The sequence below is a fragment of the Diospyros lotus genome, chromosome 2 (genome assembly GCF_014633365.1).
Source record: "Diospyros lotus cultivar Yz01 chromosome 2, ASM1463336v1, whole genome shotgun sequence".
Taxonomy (NCBI): domain Eukaryota; kingdom Viridiplantae; phylum Streptophyta; class Magnoliopsida; order Ericales; family Ebenaceae; genus Diospyros; species Diospyros lotus.
The window spans coordinates 11791518-11816925 of NC_068339.1; the positions used below are offsets into that span (position 1 = coordinate 11791518).

The 25408-nt window shown below is 34.2% G+C and overlaps 3 protein-coding genes across 3 annotated transcripts; all 3 read left to right on the forward strand.

Moving 5' to 3' along the window:
* Positions 1 to 1533: 1533 nt before the first annotated feature.
* On the forward strand, positions 1534 to 4890 carry LOC127795345 (probable WRKY transcription factor 14). The gene is made up of 4 exons (XM_052326961.1): positions 1534 to 2208; positions 2586 to 2738; positions 3757 to 3953; positions 4190 to 4890. Exons 1-4 carry the CDS (start codon positions 1724 to 1726, stop codon positions 4591 to 4593), a joined length of 1239 nt encoding a protein of 412 aa, XP_052182921.1. The 5' UTR covers positions 1534 to 1723; the 3' UTR covers positions 4594 to 4890.
* Positions 4891 to 11469: 6579 nt separating this feature from the next.
* On the forward strand, positions 11470 to 12491 carry LOC127794637 (uncharacterized). The gene is made up of 3 exons (XM_052325885.1): positions 11470 to 11821; positions 11942 to 12069; positions 12261 to 12491. Exons 1-3 carry the CDS (start codon positions 11470 to 11472, stop codon positions 12489 to 12491), a joined length of 711 nt encoding a protein of 236 aa, XP_052181845.1.
* Positions 12492 to 21117: 8626 nt separating this feature from the next.
* Positions 21118 to 23245, forward strand: LOC127794427 (cytochrome P450 71A1-like). Its single transcript, XM_052325489.1, has 2 exons — positions 21118 to 22038; positions 22482 to 23245. Exons 1-2 carry the CDS (start codon positions 21154 to 21156, stop codon positions 23085 to 23087), a joined length of 1491 nt encoding a protein of 496 aa, XP_052181449.1. The 5' UTR covers positions 21118 to 21153; the 3' UTR covers positions 23088 to 23245.
* The last annotated feature ends 2163 nt before the right edge of the window (positions 23246 to 25408 follow it).

Here is a 25408-nt window from a genome sequence, read left to right on the forward strand (position 1 = left end):
TGCTTATTTACTTGTTACCCGGCCCCATGTCTCATGTATGTATGGTTTTAAGACAAAATTAAAGGTTGGTGGGCAGTGGATCCTAGCCGTCCATGTAGACCGACAGATGAAGGTGGCTGGCGGCGGGCATCTAACGTTGAGAGGAGAGAGGCGTCGTCCGATGGCTGACCAACCGTCTCGCTCTTGCGTGCGCACGAACAGCTTTGCTTTGTCACATACGAGACCAAGTCAAGTGGCCACTATTATTATTATTATTATTAATTAAAACATAACTCTCTCGATCTGGCTAGTCTCTAACCCCCTAATTATTTGATTAATTTAGCACTGTTACTTGTCATTGAAAATTTATTATTTCATTACATAATTAATGATTCAATTTATTTAACACCTAAATAAGTGTTATTTTTAAACAACATATATATAGAATTCAAAATACCATCATTTAAAATCACTATATATATATATTTTTTGTAACTCTCTTGTGAATTCTCTGATTTGCCCTTACAGCCATCTATCTGCCCCTGCGTTGGAGTGTTTGGAAACACTCCAGCTGTCTTAGTGCACCCTAGTTGGGGCGGATTGGGTTTGGTGAGATTGCATTAGGTTGATTTGAATGTTGTGTATTTTGTTAATAAATTTTAATTAATTAGAAAACAATGTATGAGTCATAAATTTTTATTTATTTTATAATTTTAACTCATCTTGGCTCATGAATTGAGCAAACTAATTAAACTCACATCGACTTAAGACAAAATCTATATTAAAAAATTATTATTATATTATTGTGTGCACTTTCAAATATTTAATATTGAGTAATGTTATTCATCTCCAATATAAATAAACAATATTGACGTGACAGTTTATGCGAAAGTATTCAATAGGCATTATACATCTATTTAAAAAATAAAATCTATAAAGTATCGTTTTATCTTCTCTAGATAAATATTTTTACATGCACTATTATCACATCTCTACTAGAGACGAATAACATTATTTTTTGAGGCTTAATTAATTGCAACACCATCTTAATTTAACTATTCTTAGGTGGGATTGTTTTAATTAAAAACAAATCTTTTAAAGATAGCAATTTAATTATAATTTCATAGTTGTAGGGAAATTAAAGAAAAAAGATGGCAGTCGGCGGCCGGGATCCGAAACTTACTTACATGGGAAATGCGGCTACATGTCTGGGCTTGACTTTTCAATTGCTTGCTTGTTTCGGTATAATGTTCTTGTTTGTTAGCGATTCCAATCTCGATCGATCACAAAGGACAGCAAAACAACATGGAAACAAATTAAGGGACCGGAGGACATGCAGAGAATTAAAACACATATTAAAATATATATGACAAACAGTTTAAGAGCAATTGTTTATTTTTACATGTGGGATTTATATAAATTATCACCAGGTCAAAGAAGTATTCCTTTTAATTTGATTGGAGTTCAAAGAACTATTCCGATTAATTAAGTAAATTATTGCGGGTTTTTAAGACCCTTTCTCTTGCTCGTTGTTGCGCATGGAGAAGAGTTGTTTTCTGTGAAAAAGTCAGCGTCTCTCTCTCTCTCTCTCTCTCTCTGTTTGTTTCTCCGGAAACAAGCACCGATTTCAACCAAAAACTTGCTTATATATGCATTTTCTTGGTCTTTCTTTTCTTGATCATTAGTTCCCCTACAATTTAAAGCTTTCAAATCAAAGGGTCTATTCTCTTTCTTCTTCCAAAGTATGTGTAGCTACTTTCAGCATAGAATGGAGAATCATCAAGGTGATTTAACTGACATAGTCCGAGCCGCCGCCTCCGCTGCAGCTGCCGGTGGCGGTTCCCTTTCGATACCCACCACAAACTGGCAGTTTCCGGTCGATCCAATCATTTCTCCTTCCGGGTTGGAAGAATTACTGCCGGAAGATTTTGGCAATCCTTTCTCTAACATGAGAGATCCGATTCTTCAAGGAGTTGATCTAGCAAGCTCAGGCTTACTGAACAATATAAGTTCCGAAGATTCAGAAAGTTTTGGCTGTGGCGGCGGTTTTCTTTCTGAGAAGATTAAGTTGCCTGTCCCGCCGCGGGACATGCCGGTGCCGCCGAGGGGGATTACGGCTTCTCCGGTGCTTCCTAATAGCACGATTGGCAGTAACACGACAAAAACTCGCCTGGTTCAAAGTACTGACTTTCAGATCTCATCTCCGCCAATTACGGGTGCAAAAAGAAGGTGAGATTTTTGTTTTTAGTTTATTTTTCTCTTTTATGCTAAGAAGAAGGTGAGATTTTGTTTGAATTGACCGTGAAAAGGATTATTCTCAGAATGATTTGAACTGATATTATCTTTCAATCTAGTATTTGCAATTAGAATCGCGGAAATGATCAGTTGCCTTCATGGTTAAACCATAAGCATTAATGGTGAATATTATAGGTGTAAATTGAAACAACTTTAGGGTTTTAGGTACAGAGTTTATGTGTAAACTGAAACGAGGAACCACGCATTCTTCGTAAAGCAGGCATATTATTTTGCACCATTGACAAAAATTTGACGAATTCATCAGAAAAATGTAGGAAGTGCTTTGGCTTCTGATTTCGAAATGTGGGCAGGAAGAACCAGGCGAAGAAGGTGGTGTGTGTACCAGCGCCAGCGCCAGCGCCAGCACCAGCACACAACAGGCCAGGTGGAGAAGTGGTTCCATCTGATCTCTGGGCATGGAGAAAGTATGGTCAGAAACCCATCAAAGGTTCTCCCTACCCAAGGTATACTATACAAATTTAATCAAGTGTTCTCATGTACCCATAATTAATTGGATGAAGTTTTATCCATAATTGATCAAACCCCGGCCATTTCATTTGCATGCTGATCATAAGCACTATTATATATTCCACTTAGATTCCAAGCTACAGCCAGTGTTGCCTGCTGCACAGAAGATGGACTAGAAGCCCTGCAGGAATTCTCCACACTGAGTACTCAACCCAACATAGTTTTCTCTACATTGCATGATCAAAATCGACAATCTCCCCTGTGTGTGTGTGATTAGGGTGTTGATAATTTGAGACTGTTTAAAGTACCAACAAAATCAACTATATATATATATATAAATATATAGATTATGCCATGTGTTTAAAGAATAAGTTTTAATACCAATGAATTTATTAAAATGAGTTTGATTCGACACCATCTAATTCATTGATGGAGAGGATTTAAATCCCACTTTGTATACCCATCACCATTAGTTAGTGCATAGGCATATATGGTTTTGTTTCTTTGCTTTTTTTTAAAAAAAAAAAAAAATCTTCCTACATAAATGTTTTAGATAAGTACTAAGGAATCTTCATGTGTAACATGAGCCCAACTCGTTTCCCACCTTCGAGGGAAGGTATTGTGTGATGCTAATTTAACATTTTGTTGCTCTTGTTACAAAAAATAAAAAAACATCTAAGACACTGAGAAACCCTTGCTAAACCCTATACAAGAATCCCATCAACCCTTTTCACCCTTACTTTAAGATGTGTACGGAAAATCACCAACAAGGCATCTTGATCTTACGACCTTCGATTCGAGAACACGCTAATACTCTATTCTAGTTGGGCTATTACTCTCGTGATCATAAGCAATAGATTTCACATACTATACTCCTGGTGCACATACACACTTAACTTAAACTTTCAACATGAAAAATGCATTGTAATGGTCTCATAGAGATCTAAATATTAATTAGAATGAAGATTTTTTTCTCTTTGTTGGTTCATCTGTTTGCATTCTTCAAATTTTCAGGGGCTACTACAGATGCAGCAGCTCCAAGGGTTGCTCAGCAAGGAAGCAAGTGGAGCGGAGCCGGACAGATCCAAACATGCTAGTCATCACCTACACTTCGGAGCACAATCATCCATGGCCAACCCAGAGAAACGTTCTGGCAGGCTCCACTCGATCCCAACCAGCCAAAAGCAATGCAGCTTCCAAGAATTTACCAGGTTCTGTTAACAAATACAACATTTCCTTTTATACGTACATATTCTCCTATGTTTTGTATATATATTTTCTATATTAAAATAGAATCCCGTAATTAATAAATGTGGACAATTCCATATTCTAATGTATGTTTTCCTATGAATTTGTGTATGTTTTCTTTATTTTCATTATTAAAATCCATGTATATTTAGTTGAAGGTATTAAAAATATACATTCTTCAATGTATTTATTTCCACAGGTTCTGAAGGAACAGGCTGCACCAAGGAAGAAGAAAAGGAAAGCAACAATGATAACATGTCATGCTCGCCTTCCATTATCACCGAAAGCTCAACAACAAATGTGAAGGAGGAGATGGAAGAGCTTGAAGCCCAAATGGACATGGATGATGAAGGTGGATTCAGTGGAGGGTTTAACCCATTATTTGAAGGGCCTGCTAATCATTTGCAGTGTGAGGATTTCTTTGCGGATTTGGGCGAGCTGTTAGAGGTTGAACCAGTAAATCTCTTGTTCGGCCAGCAGGGATTCTCAGAAGACGAGGAGAGGGAGAACAAGAGCTTGGACCCAAGCAATATCTATTGCGGCTGGAAAAGTAGCAACTACACAGCATTTGGCGATCAACCTGGGACTGGGAGGGGTCTATAACAGGACCTTCAATGCAAAAAATCAAAATTGCCACGGAGTTAATTGCTTGCTCATGCTGCAATTTCATTCACTCAAGTTCATGTTGAAAACCTTGCCTAGCTAGCTATTCTGGTAATAATACTTCTCCGCTTAGTGAAAAATGATTTCTTCTTTAACGTCTTATTGGTATAGTGTATGTGTCTTGACCTCAGTAAACTTGTAATTTGTATGTATAAGTTTACATGTGTAAAGCACCATCAAATCACAAAAGATCTAAAAAGAGTTGCGTACAAGACTTTAACAATGTGATTTTTTTTTTTTTTTGACAAACAAATCCAACCATATACCACGTAACCTACCACCTGGCATTTTTTGTGAACCAATTTCTCGATTTTTTTACCTGAAAATCAGGAATATGAGAAAAGCAAGTAGGAAGCGAGAGCATGGTTTCTTGAGGGGAGGGAACGATGGGTGTCTTGTTCCTTTGCGGAATGGGAATTGGTGGATGGGACAGAAAGCTGGGGGAACAGAAGCTGCAACAGTATAAGCAAGCACATCTATCGGACATGAATTGAAAGCTCATGGAGGAGATTGATGTAATAGATGGGACTCTTTTTATCATGTTTCAGAGTGGGAAAAATTATTTATTCATCACTGGGCCCCCTGTCATGTTTGTTCATTTCAAACCAACAAAATGTTTTTTGGGATGCCCAACTTGCCGGCATTTGCTGTTCGGTTTTATAATTTTTATTAGGAAAGATAAATTTAAATTTAATTTATAATAATTATGAAAGAAATAAATTCGAATTTGAGAATTCAGATCAGCCATCAGCCACCAGCCACCAGATCTTATTGACCATTGAGACAACCTATGACACAACCTAAGAGACGACAAAATGTTGTGTGCTCTCTGACTTAGTGTGTTCATTAGCTAAGAAAAGTGCCATGCATGAGTAATTACAGGCAATAAGCACCTCTGTAGTTAAGGTTTCTTATTTTTTCTTTTCACTTTTAGTTATATATATTATCAACTAATTAATTAGGTAAAGAATTCCTCCACAATTAATTAGGTCGGTAATCTATAATCTTCGATAAGCATATATCAACTTATTCATGGCACCATATAGCAAACTGAAGTGTTATTCTATATAGCACCTTTTTCTAATTCATGAGATAAATTTTGAATTTTATATTTATGGACAATGATATTCAGGTTGATCGAGTTGCCATAAATAATCAGCTTTATTGTCATTGTTGTTTATTTTTATTTCTGAAAGCAAAGAGATCAATACAATTTTTTTATTAAACATTTGGATCCTGTTATTTTTGAAGCCAAAGAAAAATAAATGGAGATTGGATTATTGCTTAAATATATATAAATCATATTACGCTGGTAACTAATTATACAAGTTCAATCATCTTACTGGAACTTGTATTTCAAATGGGTCTGGTGGGATTGTTGTTGTATTGGTGTTATTTCGTTAATTATTTATCTAATTTCTTGTTGGCTTTGTTGTTTATCATTTTAGCGCCAATTTATCGTCGGTTTTGGGTAATTGTATTTTTATCTGTGCTTTAGTCAATTATATTTTAATGACTTTATTTAATGGAGTAATTAGTCGTGTTTTATTGGATTGTAATGTACTGCATCATGTAGTATAAAAAGAAAAGAATCAATTCATACATATTAATTTCCTAAGACATGGGAGAATATTCGAAATTTCAAAACCAAAAATTGTTGCGACAATTAATAATGGGTTTATTCCAATCATGACCCATTTTAAGGTATAGTAATGACACGTGTTATGATGGCCTCACATCATGAACATATATATATACACACACCCACACTCACAAATAACTTACTTGGATAGAACAGTGAACCTAATTAATATTTCTGCCAAAACCATAGATAGATAGATTGATAGATCCCGCTGTCTCTGTTAAAACATTTTCACACACCGTTGAATTGTAGCCACCTGTTTTGGAGCTAATGGGGGATGGGGTTCCTCATCTTTGATTGATGGAACTAGCTTAGCTAGGAGCCATTATACATATACAACTGAGTTTGTTGGACGCACTGTAGTTTATGATTTGGAATAAGAAAGAAGAATTAATTGGGCAACAGAGAACAAAATTACGTACGTGACAGATGGCCTCCCAAAGCAAACAGTGGGTAGAAAATGTTAAAAGGGCATTTCATACCCCCAACTTAGTTTAATTTGATTATCTAGTCATGACCTAGCTATATATTAATTGGGTTGGTGTGCACTATATATAATATAATTTTGGATATATATAGTCTGTTTATATTCATATGTCAGGATGGTCTCATGCAATTAAATATAGATATATTTTTTTGGTCTTCTGATTAAGAAAAGAAATACTTTATTCAAATTAATTAATTAAATGAAGCCTCGAAATAGCAGCATTTGCTTTGCGTCTATGCTTTTTTAAGCTGCAATAATTCTTTTGTTTTTGGTTCTTGGCATCTTAATTAATTTCCAATAAAAACAGTTGATGTTGAGTGTCTGGTCAAAAGCTAATCATAAGTGGGGTTCCAAAATTCATGTTACCACATTATCCACTGGACTTCTAGTGCTCTTAATTTGTTCTCGAATCTTAATTGGCTTTAGGGATCCCTTACTGTCATGTGAAAATTATATATTTGTATTCTTCTTCTGGATATATATATATATAGGTTTGGAAACAAATTAAGAAAGATTTGGTAGCAGTTTTCTACTCTCCTCATCACTTAAGGCTGGCATATATTACTGTGTCCATAAACTGTTATTTGAGGGAGGCGGGTGGTTAGGCAGAAAATATTTAATGTAACAGTGATTTAACTTCCCAATAATAATAATAATAAAAATAATAATATTTTGCATATCCACAAATTAAAATGATTTTTAAAATAAATTAATCATCTAGAATTTTTTGATAAATTTCAAAAATAAAAATAGAGAAGTTGAGCCTACAGTTTGTGTACTCTCCATCTCCATAAATGCGTTATTACTAAGATTAGTACAACTAAACTGTCTTTCAAAATTAATTTAATTAGAAATAGAATTTATCTCTTTACTTATTTTCGTTTATTGGTGATTTGTTCACATGAAAAATATTATTAAACTATGATATATCCATCTGGGATTCATTTTCCTGTTGAGGATTGGGAGATGGCGTTGGATTTGGGCCCATAGCCCATCAGATCTATGTTGTTGTGCTTGGTCACAACTCAAGTGGCCCTTATGGCCCAATATCTTTTGATCTGATTTGATGGCAACGAATGAAAATTGAAAAGATGTCCATTTTATGATGCCCATTTTTCACCAGAGCCCATGGCTACAGTAAGGCCCATAACTTCTCTCTCTCTCTCTCTACGTGTATATATATATATATATATATATATATTAAATGCTAATTATGATGTGTAATAAAAATATATGGATTTGTATTTTTGTTTTTTTTTTTTTTTTGGTTGAGTTTGCTAGGTATGGATTAATTGGTGGGACACACAAGTATAGGGGGCAAAGTTGCAACGGGCATATGTGAAATGAATGCGGGACACACGAGAGAGGCAGGTGGTGGCGCATGTGGAAGGTTTGGCAATGCGACAAAGATTTGCGCGTTCACATAATATATATCACCCTCCAACTTAAGTCTCAGGCCCACCGCCACAATCACCCAAACCGTTAATCAGCGGCGCCGACTCGCCTGCTCCTCCATCCTCCCCCTCCCCTCCACAATTATTGTTTCATACGCTACACAATGAAAAAGAAAAATGTTATTTGAATAATAGTTTCATATTTTTAATGATTATGTTAATGTATTATATTTTATATCATATTTATATATGCGTGTTATTAAAAGTGTCGTTCGATTAATTTCATCAAAGTTTTAGGACAGACTTATTGATGTAAGTATAAATCCTATATGGATAAGGATTTTGCACAATCCAACATATGTAATTCATCCATAATTAGCTATACATGCCCCCACTGATTAGTGGTTAATTTTGTAAAAATTTTGTTATAATTATAACATTCTTTTGATCTTAAAAATTGCTTAAAGTAGATATTAATATATATTTTATGGTTATATGCAAGTTTAAATCGAAAAATGAATGAAATGAAGTTCTAAAGTAAAATTTAAAAATAATAATAAGAAGAAGAATATATCAAATTATATATAATACATATACATCATTATATGTATGGATGTAATATATATATATAATATAATCTAATATATATATATGTGCCATGTGTAATATATATATATAATATAATTTATTAATAATATTAAATTATTATTATTTATTTTAGGAATGAAGAATTCAAGTCCATGAAGAATTCAAATCCATGAAGAATTTAAACTCATGAAGAATTCAAAGCCCATGAAGAATTCAAGCCCATGAAGAATTCAAATCCATGAAGAATTAAAGTCCACGAAGAATTAAAGTCCACGAAGAATTAAGGCCCAAAGATTATTTTTAATCCTAATGAAAATTAAAAAACCAATTTATAGAAATCTATTTTTATTTTTAATGTGAGTGCTTTATTAGGTGTGTTTTTTTAGCTAAAATCCATTTATCTATTAGGTGTGTATTATAGCTAAAATCTATTTAATTTTATGAGTGCTTTATTAGGTATGTATTTTAGCTAAAATTCATTTAATATTAGGTGTGTATTATAGCTAAAATCTATTTAACTTTAAGTGTGTGAGTGCCCATTAGATATAATTATGTCTAGTTGAATAATTGAAATTATGTGGTTTGTATTGCATCTTGTGGCCTATAAATAGGTCACTTGATTGCATTTGTAAGTGTGATTATTATTCTTGAATCAAAGTTTAGTTGTTTCTTTATAATTCTCTTTTTGAGAATTGTTCTTGTTCTTTCTCTTTTTTTTTAGTATTTTCTCTTGTGATCTTACTTCCTTTCTTTCTTCTTTTAAATTCTTATGTCATTTATTGTTACTTTATTATTCACCGCCTAAATGGACGGTTAGTTTATGCCTTTAAATTTCTGTAATTTTAATTCTTGTCATTTAATTGTTCATCGCCTAAATGGACGGTTAGTTTCTACTATTTTAATTCTCGTCATTTAAATTCTGTTATTCAAATTATGTCATTTAAATTCTTGTCAATTAATTTTCAAATGGAGATGAGTAGCTAAATCTAATCTTGGGTTAAGGCAAGGACAGTGTCCAATGCCAATAATTCTCAAAGAAAGCTGCGTTTTAAATGAGTAACATTAATTTAAATTTCAGTATGAGTGTGTCTTAATTATTAAGAAATCACTAGGTTTGGATTGGAGCGTAAGCCTAACTTAGAGCTTTCATGCCATGTATGAGAGTTACTAGAACTGGAAACGCTATCATACCCAAACCCGGATGATTAATTTAGTTGTTTTGTATATTAATTGTAATTGGATTTATGGTAGTTGCTTAAATTAGAATCCCGCATATCATGTATGGGGATTGCTTAAAGTAGAACTATCATTATCTTTAATTGCATTTAATAACAAACCCTCATATCTGAAATTAAATTAATGTTGCTAATCTTTTATGCTAAAATTTGGGAATCAACGGGTTGGTACTGAAATTGTCTTAACTCAAGTACTATCCAAATTCATATTTTTACGTTTAATGTTTATTTCAATTTTTTCCTTACTTTATTTTCTAGTATTTGTTGTCTAAAAAAAACCATAAAAAACCTTGTTGCCAATTTGTCCAAATGCGTGTGCGTGTGTGTGACATTCTTTTTCTTTTGTCATAAATAAATCTCTCAGTGGACGACCTGGATTCATCCAGAAAATATAAATTTAAATTTGGACTACAATTGCACTCTTACACTAGCGAGTATAAACCTCTCACTAAAATAAAAAAAAATATAAAAGTTTTATTATGATTTGTTTTTATTGTGTTTTAATTGCAGAGTGAGAGTGCAGCCACCCACCTCCCAAAATAAATAAATAAATAAATAAAAATACGTGACTTCTAACGACAAAAAATACTTAATACTTTTCTTGGCAACATAATGTAAAAAATTATAAAAAAAAAAAAACGAACTATATATGTCCCACGCCCCACTTGACTACATATATATATATATATACACACACCATCGTTTCTTTAGCGCCAGTGTTAGTGTTTTCTGCATGCTCAGAGAGAGAGAGAAAGAGATGAAGAAGAAGCTCATTGACTTGATCCTGCGGAAATGGAAGAGGCTGACAAGATCATCATCATCATCATCATCATCATGCTCATGCAACAGCAGCAATAGCAGTTCAAGATCCAAGGAATTAAAGCAGCAAAAAACGACGATTGTGCATGTGGAAAGCGCCAGAAGGCAGGCAGTACGAGATAAGCTCCAGGCACTTGAACCATCCCTTGTTGTTGAATCATTGAGACTTTACTTAGCAGATTTTATGGAAAAGCTGATTTAGTTTATTTTTGAATTTATTACTCAGTCAATGGTAATCAGTTCTTCAAATCCAGAAATATAAATAGCTAAATAAAATTGTTAGTTGTTGAGATTTTTATGGAGAAAATATCTGTAGTTGTGATCCTTTTACTTATATTTAATCAGCTTTTTTCAATAAAATAAATCACCTTCTACAGCAAACTTATTCTCTGTTCCTCAAATTTTACCTTGCACATTTATTCTTCTATTTTTTCTATCAGTGGTATCAGAACCCTCTTCTTAAGGGGCTGTGAGTGTCGTTTTCTATTAAGTGTGAATTTAAACACTTGAGAGTTAAAACACTTGTAAGTTTTGTGAGTACCCAAATTTTTTAGAATGTCATCAAGCAATTTTTCTGTTACTGCTTCTCCTCTCCTTACAGGAGAAAACTATCAATTATGGGCTATTAAGATGAAGTCCTACTTAAAAGCCATGAGTTTATGGGACGTCATCGTGAATGATGCTAATCCTGCTTCGCTTTCGCAAAATCCAACACTGGCGCAGATAAGGAAACACGAAGAAGATATGGCTAGAAAACCTAAGGCACTTACCTGTATACACTTAGTAGTGTTAGATGCAATATTCATAAGAATAATGACTTGTGATTTACCAAAGCAAGCATGGGATAAATTAAAGGAAGAGTTTGAAAGCAGTGATAGGGTAAAGTCAATCAAGATGTTAACTCTTAAAAGAGAGTTTAAAATGCTGAGAATGAAGGACGGGGATACAGTAAAGGAGTATTCTTCAAAACTCATGCAGCTTGTGAATCAAATTCGGCTTTATGGTGAGACATTTGAAGATTAAAATGTGGTGGAGAAAATGTTGATCAGCCTGGCAGACAAATTTGAATCCAAGATTTCAGCAATTGAAGAGTCTTGTGATTTGAAAACTTTGTCAATTGCAGAACTTATTAGTAAGCTGCAGGCACAAGAGCAAAGGACCTCTATGAGGTCAGAAGAGAACATTGAAGGAGCATTTATCATGAGCACAAAGACAAGAAAAATGGAAGGAAAGATGGGAAGAAATTTGCTGGTGACAAATAGAGCAAAGACAAAGCTCTAGAAAGCTCGAAAGAGTATTGTAAAAAGGGAAAGTTTCCACCTTGTGGAACCTATAGAAGAACAAACCATTTGGAGAAAGACTGTTGGTATTAAGGAAAACCTCAATACAAATGTAGAAATTGCAAGAGATATGGACATACCGAAAAGTTTTGCAAATTCAAGGTAGAGCACGCAGAACAACAGGCTGCGGAGCAGGCAAACCACACCCAAGATCAATTACAACCTGAGGAACAGTTATTTATGGTCAGAAAACCTTCTCAACCACTTGGAGCCAATGTTTGGCTTGTTGATAGTGGTTGCACAAGCCACATGACAGGTGATGTAAGCATGTTCACTTCACTTGACAAGTCCTATAAAGTCAAAGTAAAGCTAGGAAATGGAGATCTTGTATAGTTTGAAGGCAAGGGTTCTATTAATATTCATACTAGAGAAGGTACGAAGCTCATTTTTGGTGTTCTTTATGTTCCTTGCCTAGAACAAAACCTGTTGAGTGTGGCTAAAATGTTAAAGAATGGCTATTCTTTGAATTTCAAAGATAGTATGTGATAGAGTTGTAACCTGGGAGCCAATCATAAGAGTTGTGAGTTGGTTGCATTTCTAATTAATCTTGGACATATTTTGATTAATATCTGTATTTCTCTTATAATACATGGCAATACGTTCATCTTTATATTTTACTATTTAGATGAGTCCCAAAGAGTGTAGCAATGTCAATCGAGTTATGATGAAATCATACTATTAAGATCGAATGACTGATGCTTCATTCTTTAACTATTCCTGGTCATAGGACTATAGAGTGGGGCCTCTATAGTACTGTCAAGATCAGTACACACTATACATGCTCGTAAGGAGGGTAATTGATCTCATTGACTACTTGTGTGGTAACACTAATGCAAGTGTGTAGGTGCTCATTAGTGAATGAGTTCATTGAATGACCTAACTTGAGAACACCCAAATGGTAATTCTTACTAAATGTCAATTGGGAGTTCTATGTGGCGACAGGTGCTTGTAATCTCTTTTCTTGAGGTACCACAGTTATCTTGTATAAGGAATGTCATGTTTTAATGCCACTGTACGGGGTCCAATAAGATGGGTCCCTAATAGGGTGGTTATTGAATATGATCTGAATCATGCGAAGGTAGGTGAGTACGCAAGATGAAATCTATCGACCTTAGTAAGATTTAAAAGGTATATCCCCTATGTGAATGATGAAGTCACAACTCGAGGAGTCGTTGGTCAATGCAGATAGTTGAGAATTAATAAGAGTTATTAATTCGATTATATGAGTTGTGGACTTAACATTCGTACACATAGTGTTGATTATTAGAAGTTTGATATTTTACCATACTTCTAGACTATACCGGGGCATTATGATAGAGGGATCGAATAGTACTGAAACTTGTCACGGAAAGGTTCATTAAAAGTGTCATTTGCATTTCATTATGATATGAGGGCCATGATACGTTGCTAGACGTCAATCTTGGTCTAAGGGCAAGATGATAATTTTACTCATGTGATGAAATAAATTAAGGATCATAATGAAAGAGTTTTTATTAGGAGTAGGATTCTATAAATTGCCCTTTGCCATTTTCATAATGAACCTATAAGGTCACATACAAAAAAGGAAAAGTTTTATGAAAATTTTAGTGGGATCGAAAAATGTTTTTGGGGCCATAAGAATTCATGGATTTTGGGGGCGAGCTAGCACTCACGGAAAAGTCCATGAGATGTCGACAAAATGAGCAAAAAGTAAAACAAGGTAAGAAACCCACAAGTGGGTTTGGGCCTTGGTCCAACATGTTTATAACATGTTTGAGTTTTCTTTAAATCCCTAGTTTGACTAGGTTTTGGGTTGGGGCTTGGCCCAACATGTTTATAATATGTTGGACCAACTATAAATACCTAGTTTGACTAGGGTTTGTGTATGGCTCTCCATTTTGTCTCATAATCCCTTTGGTTTTCTAGAGAGAGAAACTTGGTTTTTAAGAAAAACCAATCAAATCTCCAAGTGTTGGATTAGATCTTGCATACTTAATGCAAGGAGATCGAAGGGGCATGCTCATAGACATCAATTGAAGCTTCTCTTTGGTGTGGATCACTTATAGAGGGTGGGTAACACCTTGTGGAACAAAGATTCATCCATTCTTCATCGAACAATCAAAAAGTTTGATTTTTTGTTATATATTTATATTCTTGAAGTGATTATATATTTGCAAACTAGATCCGTTTATTTTGGGTTTCAAGATTAACCAAAAAGTTTGGTTGATTCAAATAATTTTTAAATTTTCGCTGCGTTTGGATCCAAGAAACCCAACAGTATGTGCATTATTCATGATCCCCCGGGGTGTGAAATTGCAAATGTTAGAATGGTAGATGATAGTTTTCCTTTGGATTTTGGTATGGCTAAACAACATGTTTATAGTGCCAAATCTAATGAAACTTGGCTGTGGCATAGAAGGTTTGGGCACTATAATCAGAAATCCTTGAAGTTTATGGAAGATAATGATACGGTGATAGATATGTCTACTATTTATGTGAATGATGATGTTTGTGGATGTTGTCAAAAGGGCAAGATGCATAGAAAAGCTTTTCCTATCGACAAAACTTGGAGAGCAACCAACAAATTTGAATTGGTCCATACTGATGTTTGTAGTCCAATGAGCATTCCATCTGTAAATGGAAACAAATATTTTTTGTTATTCATTCATGATCTCACAAGGATGGTACGTATGGGTTTATTTCATGATTAATAAATTTGAAGTTTTATCTCTATTTAAGAAATTCAAAGCTTATGTAAAAAATCAAAGTGGATGTAGCATCAAAACTTTGAGGTCAGATAATGGTATGGAGTACAACTCTCGAGAATTTGTAAAATTTTGTGAAGTTGCAGGTATTAATTATCAGCTGACAGTAGCTTATACTCCACAACATAATGGGGTATTAGAAAGGAAAAATAGGACAGTGATGGAGATGGCCAGATGCATGATTATTGAGAAGTGATTGCCTAAGCATTTCTGGGCTGAAGCCGTAAACATAGCTGTTTATCTTTTAAACAGACTCACTACAAGGTCTGTGAAAGGTATGACACCATATGAAGCATGGTTTGGGTTGAAACCATCAATTAAGCACCTGAAAGTCTTTGGTTCAGTGTGCTTTTTTCATGTACTAGTAGTGAAAAGAAGCAAGTTAGATGAGAAGGCCGAATTGGGTATCTTATTGGGTTATGCAGCTAACTCCAAGGGGTACAAAGTTTACAATATGGAGACTGAGAAGATTACAGTTAGCAGAGATCTTCTAATAGATGAGATTGCTTTCTGGAATTGGGAGAAAAATTCAGTTGAAAAGCAATCCACAATTTCAGATTAGGATTCAAGCTCAGGAGGAGCAAATGAAAATCAAAAGACCTCTGCTCAAAGTGAAGATGGAAATGATGATTCAGACCTGGAGTCTCCAAACCTAAAAACTAAATCTCTGTCTGAGATTTATGCAAGGTGCAACATGGCTATCTCAGAACCAACAGATTTCATTGACGCTTCCGAATATGAAGAATGGCAGAAAGCTATGAAGGAGGAAATTGAAATGATTGAGAAGAACCAAACTTGGGAGCTCACTACCAAGCCAAAGGGAAAGAATGTTATAGGTGTCAAATGGGTTTATAGAACTAAAGCAAACCCTGATGGCTCCATTTTCAAGCACAAGGCCAGATTGGTTGTCAAGGGTTATGCACAAATGGCTGGAGTAGACTATGGTGATACATTTGCACTCGTGGCAAGACATGATACTATTAGAATGCTGCTAGCTTTTGCTGCTAAACATGAATGGAGTGTGTTTCATTTAGATGTCAAGTCTGCCTTTTTAAATGGCATTCTTGAGGAGGAGATATATGTGCACCAGACTCAAGGTTTTGTAATTTCAGGTTAAAAAGACAAAGTTTATAGATTGAGAAAAGCACTATATGGGCTGAAACAAGCCCACAGGGCCTGGAATGCTAGAATTGACTCTCATTTGATCCATCAAGGATTCAGGAGGAGCGAAAATGAAGCTACATTATATGTTAAAGGTCTTGAAGATGGTGAAAAGCTGATTTTATCATTGTATGTGGATGATATGTTGGTAACAGAAAGTAATTCTCAGCTTTTAAAGAAATTTAAAGAACAAATGCAGCAAGAGTTTGAAATGTCAAATTTGGGGTTGATGAATTACTTCTTAGGAATGGAGGTTTATCAGATGAAGAAAGGCATTTTTTTTTTACTCAAAAAAAATATGCCTGGGATATTCTCAAAAAGTTTAATTTGGATCAAGGAAAATCAGTTGCAACACCATTTGTCCAGAATGAAAAACTAACATTAGATGATGGAGAAGACAAGGTGAATTCCACTATTTACAGGAGCATAATCAGAAGCCTTCTCTATTTGACTGCTACACGACCTGATCTTATCTTTCCAGCTAGTCTTTTGTCAAGGTTTATGCACTCACTAAGTCAAACTCACCTTAATGTTGCTAGAAGAGTGTTGAGATACATTAAGGGGGCGTTTGGTACAGGAGAAATTTTAAGATTTCTGAAAATGTTAGGTTGGGAATCTGTATTCCTATGTTTGGTATAACTTTTTTATAAAAAGAATCATGGGAAATAGGATTCCCGAAAATGATTTTTAAGCAACTTTCTCACAAAAAGATTTTCACGGGGGGATTGAAAATCCAAGTTTTCCATGGACTTGAGAATGTTTTTAACAAATAAAAAGACTAAAATACCCCGTACGCTTTTATAATCCCATACAAACATATTATATATATATATTATATATATGTAATATATTTATATATTATATATTAAATATAAAAATATATTATAATATATTTATATTATTTATTATAAAATATTATATATATTAAAGTAAATATTCATACAAACATATATATTATTATGTATATATATATTATATATATACATACACATGCATATATATACATAATGTGTAAAAAAAAATATTTTTTTTTTCTAAAGATATTGTGGGTCTCAATATTTTATATAGTAAAAGAAATTTATCATTTTTAAATAAGGATAATTTTGGAAAAAGAACATGAATTCTTAAAAATGTTACATTTAAACCAAATATAGGAATGTAAGATTCTCAAAAAAGAATACTCAACATTCCTAAGAATATTTAAATTTATCCAAACATAGAATTGCATAAATAATAGGAATCAAAGATTTTCAAGAACATTCCCAAGAATCATAAATTCTAGGAATTTAAAAACTTCTCCCATATCAAACGCCCCTTAAGGGTACTTTTGATTTTGGTGTGTGGTATGAGAAGAAAGTTGAAGGAATGTTACAGGGATATGTTGACAGTGATTGGGCTGGAAGTATGGAGGATTCTAAAAGTACTTCAGGGTATATTTTTTCATTTGAATCAGGTCCCTTCTCATGGAACTCTAAAAAGCAGGATGTGGTAGCTCAATCAACTGCAGAGACTGAGTATGTGTCTGCTGCTACTGCAACAAATGAAGCAATTTGGCTTCGAAAATTAATGACTGATTTTGGTGAAGATCAAGTTGAGCCTACTGTCATCATGTGTGATAACAAATCTGCTATTGCTATTGCAAATAACAGTCCAACATGGCCGGACAAAGCATATTAAAGTCAAATATCATTCCATCAGAGAAGTAGAAAAGAATCAAGAGGTTAAGTTGGTGCATTACAAGTTAGAGCTGCAAATTGCAGATATCCTTACAAAGTCACTCCCAAAGAATAGGTTTGAGGAATTAAGAGGCAAGCTGGTAGTTTCAGAGAAAAGTCTCAAGGAGAAGTGTTGAATCATTGAGATTTTACTTAGCAGATTTTAAGGAAAAGTTGATTTAGTTCATTTTTTGAATTTATTACTCAGTCAATGGTAGTCAGTTCCTCATATCCAGTAATATAAATAGCTAAATAAAATTGTTAATTGTCGAAATTTCTATAAAGAAAATATCTGTAGTTATGATCCTTTTACTTATATTTAATCAATTTTTTTTAATGAAATAAATCATCCTCTACAGCAAATTTATTATCTGTTCCTCAAATTTTACCCTGCACATTTATTCTTCTATTTTTCTCTATCAGTTGAACGCTCTCATGGAACACAATAATATTAACCACGGTCAAGACGACTACTACGCATTGGTGAGATGCGAGGTGGTACTGTTCGATCGTATCCTTTGGATGCTGGACAATGCCCAACCCCAACTCGCCGCTGATTCCGTACAAGAGCTTGCCCAGCTCTATATATGCAATCGATGATCGAAGATGCATTCCAATTTAGTCTATGTCCTGAATAAAATAATTTCGGACTGGGATTGCTCCCGTGCAGGTCTGTGACTGTATATCATGAATCATGATCATGTGTTGTAATATTTTTTAGTTAATCCTACTACCATATATATCAACTCTTCACCATCTTTTTGCCATGTCTATACATCCATGCATGTTGCATTTATTAATTAATAGACGAAGCCACTATATATATATATATATATATCATCTTATCACTAAACCAGTCCCTGAATTTCATTCTACAACAATTAAATTCTTTTTTTTTTTCTAAGCTACAACTATTTAATTCAATTTATCGCAATGTCTTACGAATTGTGTAGCATCAGAGAACCCCAAGTAATGTGTGTAGTCTGTACAATTACATATATATATATATATATATAAAGATATTCTCTCCTCCTATCCGATTGATTTTCTACCTTTAATTTGCTGTTGGCAATATAAATTTCGTGCTTATTTTGGACTGTGCTTCATATTAAGTAATAAAAGAAGATGAAAAAAATTGTGGGATGGGAGGTCATCCTTTGAATCAAGCTTAGATTAATCCCTTGTTAAGTTGGCTGCTAGATGATGGTGCAAGATGCCCCACACTTCATCCGAAAGAATATCGATTAATGGTAAGTATAAAAAAAAAAAAAAAAAAAAAAAAGGGATTCACCAGTTAGCCGCATCAATTGGGCAGAAATTTAGGACATACAATTAAAATGAATCCAAATACTATTCCTTTGTGCGGGAAAAAATTCAACATGGGTGGACAATAAATGTACAAAACTTGAGATGTGACACTAAAGGTCATCGGGTTAAATGATAATTTTCACCTTTTAATAAATGGTATAAAGGCTAAGGTGATTATTCCACATGATACAACAAACTCTTCCAAAACTCGTGTGCATTCACAGGTTTTGAGGATAAAAGGAGTAGCAAAAAACTAGAGATGAACCCAACAAAGTAGCAGCAAAAGGAATGATTGAAATAGCTAATGATTTTTCATATGTTACAAGTGCAAAACGACACTAATTTTATATGCGATGAATGTTAATGTTGAGAGTAAATAGTAGGTGGGAAGACTGATTCAAATATATAGAAGAAAATGAGATAAAGAGAAGAGAAAAGATAAGAAAAGAATTGGTCAACTAAAAACTTATTTTTTGTCCAATGATGAAGACTGATTCAAACTTTATTCTCTCGAGTAAGACCAATTTAAGACAAGTTTTGCAGAGAAGGAAATAAAAAAAAAAAAAAAAGCCAACAAAAAGTTGCAATGAAACGAAGGCCTGATGAGTGTGAAACAAACGAGGTGAAATAGATAAAATGATCGTGGGAGTAAAATGATAATTCCATACACTCAGAGTTGGGACCTTGCCTTGCATGATAAAATGCCAAAAGTTAGAAATAAGTAGGCAAAGACTTTTAAGGGCTAACGATCCAGTTTTATACATGAATTTAAAGTAAGAACAAACCCAAAAAGAAGATTGGGCTGTCTGGAAAAGCTAGAAAACCGGACTGGACTCAAATGTGTGGGCTTAAGGCTTGGTGAGCTAGCTAGTCTTGTTCAATGTGGCAGAAAACTGGGCTAGATTCAAATATGTGGGCTTTCAATTGTACATATTAACCCGGATAGAACCATAATTTTTTAAAATAAAATGGTTCTATGATTCTATCAATAGACTTATGCCTAATTTTGTCGCTTACAGATAAATTTTTAACAAAAAGTAGATAATCCTAACTCTTTGAGAGTCAATGTTGCTGTGTTTAATGTTTGAAATTATACCCTATCCACCCACCCGTCCATTGTCAAGTGGTGGATGGATTGAATGGCCAAGACAAAGATTAATTTTGGTAAATGCAAGTCGACTATAGGGAAATTATTTGATAAAAATATTGTGATCTACAGGGCTTCATTTTATTATCACTGTTCGCTAATTCTATTTATATGCAAAATTTGCACATTCAATAAATTATAAATATTTTTTATTAAATTTATTCATCAATTTTAAAAAATTAGTTAATAATTTTGTGAAAAAATATCACTATTTCTTCCAGATGTACTACTAATTATTTTTTAAATAATATTATAAAAATAATTATTTGATTCTTTGTTTTCAATAAAAGAGGAGAAAAAAGAGGTAAAAGTCGTACCATAAACGATATTCATATTTATTTGTCAGCATGTTCACCCTAAAAGAAGAATAAAAAAGCAGAACCAAAAACAAACAAAAAAGTAAAACCTCTTTGTCTATGTGGACTATGGAGCCTTGCTGATTATTAAAGTTGACAAAATGTGAAAGATGGAAACTGTAATTAATAATAAAAGCATTATATTATCTATCGATTTGTCATGTACGTACCAGTGCAGATCTTAAGTTTATTTTTGATGACACATCAATCTTATTTCTTAGTTTTTTAATGGTTTGTCATGTACGTACCAGTGCAAGTCACTCAAAGAGATGTCGAATAATAGAGATATTTTAGTTAATAAGTTATTTTGATATTATGTACTTGAAATTTTATAGGACACCGAATGACTAAATTATAGGAGTTGTTAATATTTTTTTCATATATTGATCACTCATAATGAATTATTTCTCTTAAATAGTCGGGATTTTTCTCGAATTAAATTATAGGAGTTGTCAAAGAGACTCTTGCCGAACTATTACCAGAAGGCAAACTCTCCCACGACATGATCCTTTATCAATATCTTAATTATATATAGAAAATTCGTGATATTTCTTGCAGAGAAAGATGACAATGTTTCTTCTCCTTCTCTTAGCAATCCCTATAGTTTTCTTCGTCCTCCAAAAACTAAAGCAAAGTAAAGGAAGATTTCAGCTCCCACCAGGGCCTCCAAGGCTCCCCTTCGTTGGAAACTTGCACCAGCTTGACAAATCGGCTCTCTATCGCCATCTATGGCAACTCTCCAAGATTTATGGCCCCCTCATGTCTCTGCAACTCGGTTCTCGACCCATTCTTGTGGTTTCCTCAGCAAAGATGGCCAAACAGTTCTTGAAAACCCATGACGCTCAGTTCGCCGGTCGGCCTTCTATGGTTGGACAACTGAAGCTGTCTTATAATGCTTTAGATTTAGCTTTTGCACCTTTTGATGACTACTGGAGAGAAATGAGAAAGATTTGCAATCTCCACTTATTCAGTGCCAAGAGAGTTCAGTCCTTTCGTTCCATTCGAGAGGATGAAGTTTCAAAAATGATCAAGAAGATTAACAAGCTTGCCTCTGATTCAAAACCCATCAATTTGAGTGAGATACTGCTTTCTTTGACGAACACCATTATTTGTAGGATTGCTATTGGAAAAAGCTATGATGACGACAACTGTGTGAAAAGTAGGTTTCATGATGTTCTTGGCGAAACCCAAGAGATGGTAGGAGGCTTCTTCTTCTCAGACTATTTACCATGTATGAGTTGGGTTGATAAACTTACAGGACAATCAATTCGGCTTGAGAGAACTTTCAAGGCATTAGACGGATTCTTGCAACAAGTCATTGATGAGCATCTGATAGATAAAAAGAGTGGTAAGATTGGAGGAGAGGATATTATTGATGTCTTACTTCAGTTAAAAGATGATGGCTCGTCAATCAAGCTCTCAATGGATCACATCAAAGCAGTTCTTATGGTTGTTCACTTTTCTCTTCTCTTTTTAGTTTAATTTTCTTTACATGAACCAAGTTCATAATTAATGCAACAATTAATATGCCCTATATGTGCTTTGCTATATATAAAATTTAACAAGTTTAATTTTTAGTTTAATTTTCTTATGGTTGTTCACTTTTCTCTTCTCTTTTTAGTTTAACAGCTAGTTCTTAGGGAGAACTAGCTGTGTTGCACGTTGTATACTTGGCTTATTCTACGAACACTGCATCTAAACGAATTTAGTGAAATCGATGTCTTGGTATTGAAATGTCTATATATATATATATATATGTGTATGTGTGTGTGTGTGACAGTGTGTGTGTGTGTGTGTGTGTGTATGTACAGCAAATAGTGTTTGTGGTTTGTATTACATTTTTGCTCATTTTCTTTTTTCTTTTTTCTTTTTTTTTTGTGATTATTGAATAGGATATATTTGTCGCTGGCACAGACACAAGTGCAGCCACGTTGGTTTGGATAATGACAGAGCTAGTAAAGAATCCAGAAGCCATGAAAAAAATTCAAGACGAAGTAAGAAACATTGACACGGAGAAAGAAATTCTGTATGAAACTGATCTCCAACACCTTCCTTACCTTGAAGCAATAGTGAAAGAAACATGGAGATTGCACCCTCCAGCTCCATTGTTAGTTCCGCATGAAACAATTCAACAATGCACCATCGGTCCCTACACAGTTCAGCCAAAAACCATAGTTTTCGTGAATGCTTGGGCAATTGGAAGAGATCCAGATTCTTGGGAGAACCCAGAAGAGTTTCTCCCGAATAGATTCATCAACAGTTCTATTGATTTTAAAGGACAAAATTTTGAATTGATTCCATTTGGCGCTGGAAGAAGAATATGCCCCGGAATTCATTTGGGAGTTGCTATGGTGGAGCTTGCTCTAGCGAATCTTGTTCGTTCCTTTAACTGGGAAATTCCTTTTGGATTGAAAAAGGAGGATATTGATACAGAAGTTAGACCTGGAATAACTATGCACAAGAAAACTCCTTTATGTCTCTTAGCCACCAAGTATTAGAGAGTCATTTGTATATTGTGCAAAAATATGTTCTATATGTATATAGTTATCTATCTATATATATATATATATATGCAGTTTCAAGATTCAGTCGTAGTTCAATTGTGGCAAGGAAGAAAAAGAAAGTTCAGTAATATATAACAAAGTTTGATGTTGTATTTTTTGTATTTTGTTTATGTTATATTGTTTTTTTTTATGTTACTGTTGTTAGTTAGTATTGTTGTATTGTTAAACCAATGAACCAATGGCACTATTGTAATTATATATTGATTTTAGTCTAGGTATCTAACGCTGAGACCCATAAATAAAATGGTCAATGAGGCATTTTAGGCATTTTATATTTTCCTCCCCCCCCCCCCCCCCCCCCCCCCCCCCCCCCCCCCCCCCCCACTCTCTCGAATATGGTATCAGAGCAATTTTGAAAACCTAAGGTTTTCGTCGGTGATTTCCGCCTCTTCATTCCTTCTTCTTTGACAACAGCAATGTTCTTCTTCTCAGTCGTACTTCTTCTCTGGAGGTTTGTCATTTTTATTGATTGTTTGCAGTTCTTCCTTTTTCAGAGATCTGCAACCGAATAGTTTTTTTTTTATTGCTTACAGTTCTTCCTCGTTCAGAGATTTGCAACCAAATACTTCTGGTAATCGCTAATCTTGTGATTTCCTTTGATCTATATCTTTCTACTCTTCTTCAAAATTTGTTCGTCTATCTTTGATATATGGTGACAAAAAATCTATCTTCTTCCTCATAAAAGCACAATTCAGCCATTGATGACGAAACAAGTCTTTTTTTCTTACATCATTTCGACAGTCCTGGCCTAGTCCTGGTGTCTCAATCTTTGACAGGAGATAACTACGCCTCTTGGAGCCAAGCAATGTGGATCGCATTATTGGTAAATAATAAGGTAGAGTTTGTAAATGGTTCGATTTCTCAACCATCAGGTGATACTCTTCTTCTCTATGCTTTGATCATAAATAACAATATGATGATTTCTTGGATATTGAACTTCGTTTCTAAGGAGATATCTGCAAGTTTAATTTTCTCTGATTTTGCTCATAATATATGGACGGATCTAAAGGAAAGATTTCAACAAAGTTGTAATACTTCGTATTGGCATAAGATTGCCACGTAATTTCGAGGAGCTTGTGATATCGAAAAGTGGGTTTGATAGTAAAATAAATCACCGAATCAGCTGCAGGGAATGTCTCAAGATATTATAGTAAAATAAATCACTGAATTGCTAGTAGGGAACGCCTTGGAATTTAGATGTTTAAAAGAAATGATATATTAGATTATAGTTGTTTTTAATAAAAGATATTATAGTTTATCATCTTAAAAAAAAAAAAACCAGAATTGCAGCAAGAGGTATGGCCGCCATAGCTGTCACCGTCTGTCAAATCAGCAAGTAGGGCATGGGCGAGCCTGGCATGGACGTCGGGGTGGTCTCTAGCTCACGTTACCCTTTGTGATTGGTTGAGAGAGGCTCGGATTTGCATCAAAGATTTTACTTCAGATTTCTCACATTTGGGAGCGAATCAGAGGTCGAGGATAAGGGGCTTTTGTTCCCCACGTTGTGAGAAGCAATTTTGGAAATTTTGAGAGTTTTTGGAGTAGTATAGGGGGTGTTTTCGCATATATATATTCAGCCGCCTATATATATACATATTGCGTGAGTGTTTAAATCGGGTTGTAAAGTAATCGATCGAATGATCTAATAATGGGCTTTTGGTCACGAGGCTATGGGCAACTAGTCTGAAAATTTTCATGTCAATCGGAATTCGAATTGGAAGTCAATTTGGTTCACCGGAGTTCGGTGGCGAGCGACTTGCATGGACTGTTTTTGGCTAAATCAGATGGCTTCCGGTGGTGTTTTCCGACAAAGAAGGGTACCATTGGGATCAACTAAGGGATAGGAGCAGCCTGGTGTCATCGGTTCGATTTTCTGGTGTGCCGTTGACAAAGAAGATGACTGGAGGTAATTTCTGTATTTTTAAATATTAAAAATATAAAAAATTTAAGAAAAACTATAATTAAAGGAAATACAATTCTGAAAAAATATTCAAAAATTCAAGAAAAAGGAATAGTTTATTTTGATGAATTTTTATCTTGGAAATTTCTTGAGAAGATAATTATTTGGATTTTTTAAAGGAAATGTAAATGGAAAATAAATATGAGGGATTTTTATAAAATTATGAGAAAATTCCAGAAGGATAAGGAATATATTTTATGAGTTTTGGTGATTTTTCATGGAGTATATTCGAAGTAAATCAAGGAAAAATAAATTTTCTCAAGGAAAAGTAATTGTGGAAATTGGAGAAAATAGG

What these genes read in the sequence shown, in the direction of transcription:
- LOC127795345 (XM_052326961.1), top strand. Translation starts at nt 1,724, where the DNA reads ATGTGTAGCTACTTTCAGCATAGAATGGAGAATCATCAAGGTGATTTA. An exon ending in ATTACGGGTGCAAAAAGAAG is followed by an intron (nt 2,209 to 2,585) that starts GTGAGATTTTTG and finishes AAATGTGGGCAG; the next exon opens with GAAGAACCAGGCGAAGAAGG. An exon ending in AGCTTCCAAGAATTTACCAG is followed by an intron (nt 3,954 to 4,189) that starts GTTCTGTTAACA and finishes TTATTTCCACAG; the next exon opens with GTTCTGAAGGAACAGGCTGC.
- LOC127794427 (XM_052325489.1), top strand. Translation starts at nt 21,154, where the DNA reads ATGACAATGTTTCTTCTCCTTCTCTTAGCAATCCCTATAGTTTTCTTC. An exon ending in ACATCAAAGCAGTTCTTATG is followed by an intron (nt 22,039 to 22,481) that starts GTTGTTCACTTT and finishes ATTATTGAATAG; the next exon opens with GATATATTTGTCGCTGGCAC.
- LOC127794637 (XM_052325885.1), top strand. Translation starts at nt 11,470, where the DNA reads ATGAGTTTATGGGACGTCATCGTGAATGATGCTAATCCTGCTTCGCTT. An exon ending in GAATCAAATTCGGCTTTATG is followed by an intron (nt 11,822 to 11,941) that starts GTGAGACATTTG and finishes TGTCAATTGCAG; the next exon opens with AACTTATTAGTAAGCTGCAG. An exon ending in AGATGGGAAGAAATTTGCTG is followed by an intron (nt 12,070 to 12,260) that starts GTGACAAATAGA and finishes TGCAAATTCAAG; the next exon opens with GTAGAGCACGCAGAACAACA.